At 43.1% G+C, this 4,172-nt stretch overlaps 1 protein-coding gene across 1 annotated transcript in view; it reads left to right on the forward strand.

Moving 5' to 3' along the window:
* Nucleotides 1–62: 62 nt before the first annotated feature.
* LOC116401557 (leucyl-cystinyl aminopeptidase-like) overlaps nucleotides 63–4,172 on the forward strand; it is a 10,055-nt gene continuing 5,945 nt past the window's right edge. Inside the window, exons 1-8 of the mRNA XM_031880016.1 lie at nucleotides 63–225; nucleotides 629–831; nucleotides 2,021–2,132; nucleotides 2,211–2,468; nucleotides 2,670–2,860; nucleotides 3,056–3,194; nucleotides 3,678–3,812; nucleotides 3,954–4,074. Of these exons, the coding sequence (XP_031735876.1) occupies nucleotides 157–225; nucleotides 629–831; nucleotides 2,021–2,132; nucleotides 2,211–2,468; nucleotides 2,670–2,860; nucleotides 3,056–3,194; nucleotides 3,678–3,812; nucleotides 3,954–4,074 (1,228 nt within the window). The 5' untranslated portion in view covers nucleotides 63–156. The remainder of the gene's footprint in view (nucleotides 226–628; nucleotides 832–2,020; nucleotides 2,133–2,210; nucleotides 2,469–2,669; nucleotides 2,861–3,055; nucleotides 3,195–3,677; nucleotides 3,813–3,953; nucleotides 4,075–4,172) is intronic.

Raw genomic sequence — 4,172 nt, forward strand, 5'->3', positions numbered from 1 at the left:
TGTGTGTGTGTGTGTGTGTGTGTGTGTGTGTGTGTGTGTGTGTGTGTAATCATTTAGATTCCCTCTCTCACACCTCTCTCATTTCCTCTTTTGAGAATCTCCCTTGTGATTTCTCTCCCTCTGTGTGTTGCAGAGCGAGCCAACCTGCCGAGGAACATGATTGAGAACAGCATGTTTGAAGAAGAGCCTGATGTTGTGGATTTGGCCAAAGACTCTGCATTTCCAGTATGCTAATGTGATCTTATCCATGCATGCTATACATGTGTTCATTTTAAGGACCAGCCTGGCTCAATAGTTTGCATATCACAGAAAGCGTATTTGCACCACTCTGCACATTACCTTTTAGCAAGTGCTTTCATCTGTAAATCTGATAATGGGAACAGATCAAGGCAATATAAATACGGATCAGTTAATTCAAGAGTGGCACTTGTGGATAACCAATGATGCTCATTTGCACACTTTCAGTTCACATACTACTGCTCAGCCGCAACTATCTAAATTTAATAATTGTGAGAATTACTTCGAGCAAAAATAACTTCATTTTAGATGATGATGATGTACATTATATGGGAAACCCTGCACAGCCACACTGGAAACTAACAGAGTGTACTGTACATGCTCTCTGCAGACATTTCCTGCTCTTGACCCAGATGAGGTGGCGTATGAGCCTCGTAGCTCCCGGTTGCTTGTGCGAGGCCTGGGCGAGAACGACATGGACGAGGATGAAGAGGACTGCGAGTCTTCAGCCCGTCTGCTGGGCATGTCCTTCATGAACCGTAGCGCTGCTCACAGATCCATCTCGTCTGCATACACCAGACAGGCTCCACCCAGGTAATGCACTGAAAAGGGTCATCATTTGGGACAAATTATGTTGGCATAAAAACGCAGCGCTGCATAAGCAATCATGCATCATCACATGCAAAGCTCATGTGATTGGTATTTGAGCCTGGTGATATACAAATGTTGAATTCAGGTTAATTACACTGAAACTAAGTTTCCATATGTAAGAAATACTGAAGCATATTTGTTCTATTTTGGAAGCACATTTTGAGATAAGTAAGCCATATTGAGCTCGCAACTGTTGATGGGGGTAATATAATAAGCACCATTTTTAATCTCTTTCCTCCATGACCTCATCTTTGACTAAGATTTACATAAAATGAGATAACAAGTCCTGGTGGTTTAGGTGAACAGGTTGGACAAAATCTTCTGCAACTGCAGCTACATTGTAGTTACAGTTGCAGAGTAAATAAGCGAATCCATGCTAAATTAGAGTTAGTGCACCTCAATGTAACAGGACATATCCTTGTAGTCACTCAATCAGTCCAATCCAGTATAAATCATCTGTAACAACGATACTGTTCAGGGACGCTTTCAGTGGTAATCCCAGACCAAGAAAAGTAGCCGTTAAATGCAAGCGCAATATTAGAAACTGCCTGTTCAAGTATTATGCTATGTTCACACTACAAGCAACTAAAGCATCAAAACGGCCGAGCATTGCCAGTTGCATTGCTGGCGAGTCGCCGTTGAGGTAGTTATGTTGTTAAATAGCACAGAGAACTGGCTTACCACATTTGATAGATGGAGTGGAACAGGGTGAAACAAAAACATATTGTTGGTTGACGCTTCTCAGCGTCATTGAAGTGCTGAAAAAAAGTTCAGATCAGCTCAACTTTGATCTGTAGCCCCTCACGCTCGTCACCAGCAACAAGTGCCAGGCGTCAGTTTGTAGCCTCCATTGACAATAACTTGTAGCCTGTTTAGTTCTAAGTGTATACAGACCATGACGTGATCTGGACATGACAAAGTACGGTCAAGGTTCCGTTCCTACATGATGCAGATAACGTAAATATGCCCAAACATTTTTTTATTTTCACGTAAAAAGGGTTTTAGTCCGTTCAGCAACAGAGTACCAAGTTGAAGCTAATGTTCAGAGCTTCTGTTCCACCGTTCACTGTTTTTTCATCCTGAATTTGTACATTAGTAAAAATATGTAATGTTATACTCTTTTTGGTCTCAGGTCATGTTCCCGACCCTCAGCCCGTACCATGGTTGTGTGTGTGTTGTTCCTGGTGATAGTGGCCTCTATGACTATGGTACTGTACTTCTTACCTGGATGCACCTTTACCAAGGTAAGAAAACAATCCACTGGTTCTGTGATTTATCGTAGTCATTTCCCCTGCTGACCCCAACCCTCCATCCTTCTGCAGAGTGGTTGTCCAAAGACCAACAAGACCACTCCCTTCGAGCAAGTCTACCCCATGTCCACAAATGGTGAACTGTTTCCGTGGGCACAGCTCCGGCTGCCTCACAGCGTACGTCCTCTTAGCTATGACATCACCCTGAACCCAGACCTCGACGACATGACCTACACCGGCCGCACCGTCATCAGCATGTCGGTGCAACACAACACCAAGCGCATTGTCCTGCACAGTGCTAATCTCAACATCACCAAAGCTACTTTCAAGGTGGGATTGGACGGGGTTTGTGTGCGGATGAACATGTGTTATAACACATTGAGAGTTTAGATGAGTTGTCCTTCTGACTAGATGTACAGAACATATATACACACTTAAAAAGATCTCTTTTGGACCAGAACAAAACACTTGATTGAAACTTTTTTTCTTATGTTGTCTGCTGTTCGTTTACTAATATTCCATGTCTTCCAGTCGGGTGATGGGGAGGCCAGAGAAGTGACTGTACTGGAGTACATACCCAGACAGCAGATCGCTGTTCAGTTCTCCAAGGAGCTGAAAACAGGCCTGTTCTGTGTCTTGACCCTGGATTACTCTGCCAGCCTCTCGCATACCTATAGTGGTTTCTACAACAGCTCATACTCCGATAAAGACGGAAACAAAAGGTACACTTGACTATTTGGCTGTGAAAGTACTTCACAATAATTAAAAGATGTCCTGCAGAGTAAGGACTTTATAAAACGCCTGTACAGAGAGGGTTGTGTGTCTTCATAGCAAATCATTAAAAGAAATTGAAATTACAGCAAATATCTAATTTGTTATTTTTAGCATGATCGTGCTCTTCCCCCTCTTGTCACCAGGGTCTTAGCAGCAACCCAGTTTGAGCCGCTCTCAGCTAGGAAGACCTTTCCTTGCTTTGATGAACCGGCTTTCAAAGCCACCTTCCTGATTCGGATCAGCAGGAAACCAAACTACCTGACTCTTTCTAACATGCCTCAGGTACTGTAATATTCATTCATTCATGCTTATTTTTAAGTGTTGAAACACCCCACATAGTTAACTAAAAGAAACAAAAGATTCTCTCTCAATGCACCAAACAATGTACGTAGACATCAAATGATAATTTGGTCATTTTCATGTAGTGGGCTAGAAACAGGGTCTGTTCTCAGCGTCACTAGGTTTATGACCTAAAAATAGTTTTGTTTTTGTCAGTGTGCACGGCCGCATTCTCTGCTCCCCCACACGTTGTCAACTGCAGCTGATCAATAATGTCACGTGTGTCACCTATATAGACACAATTTACGATACAACACTATGTCACCTCTTCTCCTGAGGAACTCGTGGGTCAGTCCTGTCCCCACTGCGACTCGTACGCTCTTCCCGTGGGGACAAATAAGCAGACCGTGTATTGTTTTTTTTTTTTTGCTTGCAGCGCTGTATTAATTAATTAGTTGGTTGTAATATTGTCCTTTTGTATTTCAGAATAAAAGCACACCACTTCTCAATGGCCTCATTCAAGATGAGTTTGAAATGACCAGCGTCAGCATGAGCACCTACCTGGTTGCCTTCATCGTCGCCAACTTCACCCCTATCAGCAAAAATGTCTCAGAAACTCGGGTAGGTCTTGCACAAATATGAATTTTGGCTTCCAATATATACATGTATGTTGTACTTTTTTTATTTATTTTAATTTACTATTCAGTGAAGTTTTTGATGATAAAATGATTTTGTGTTTGTTTATTTCTTTCTGTGTTTTAGGTGTCTGTGTACTCTGTGCCAGAGAAGAAGGAGCACACTGACTATGCTCTGGACACAGCCTGCAAACTGCTGGAGTTCTACAATGGCTTCTTTGAAATTACCTACCCCCTCGCAAAACTAGGTGAGTGCACAAAGGTACTTGCATGTGTCACACAAGATGCACACACACTCTTGTGATTTCCCCCCCCCCCCCCCCCCCCCCCCCCCCCCCCCCCCCCC

Source organism: Anarrhichthys ocellatus, unplaced genomic scaffold (assembly GCF_004355925.1).
Source record: "Anarrhichthys ocellatus isolate YVR2014 unplaced genomic scaffold, GSC_Weel_1.0 scaffold526, whole genome shotgun sequence".
In the NCBI taxonomy this organism is placed as follows: Eukaryota; Metazoa; Chordata; class Actinopteri; order Perciformes; family Anarhichadidae; genus Anarrhichthys; species Anarrhichthys ocellatus.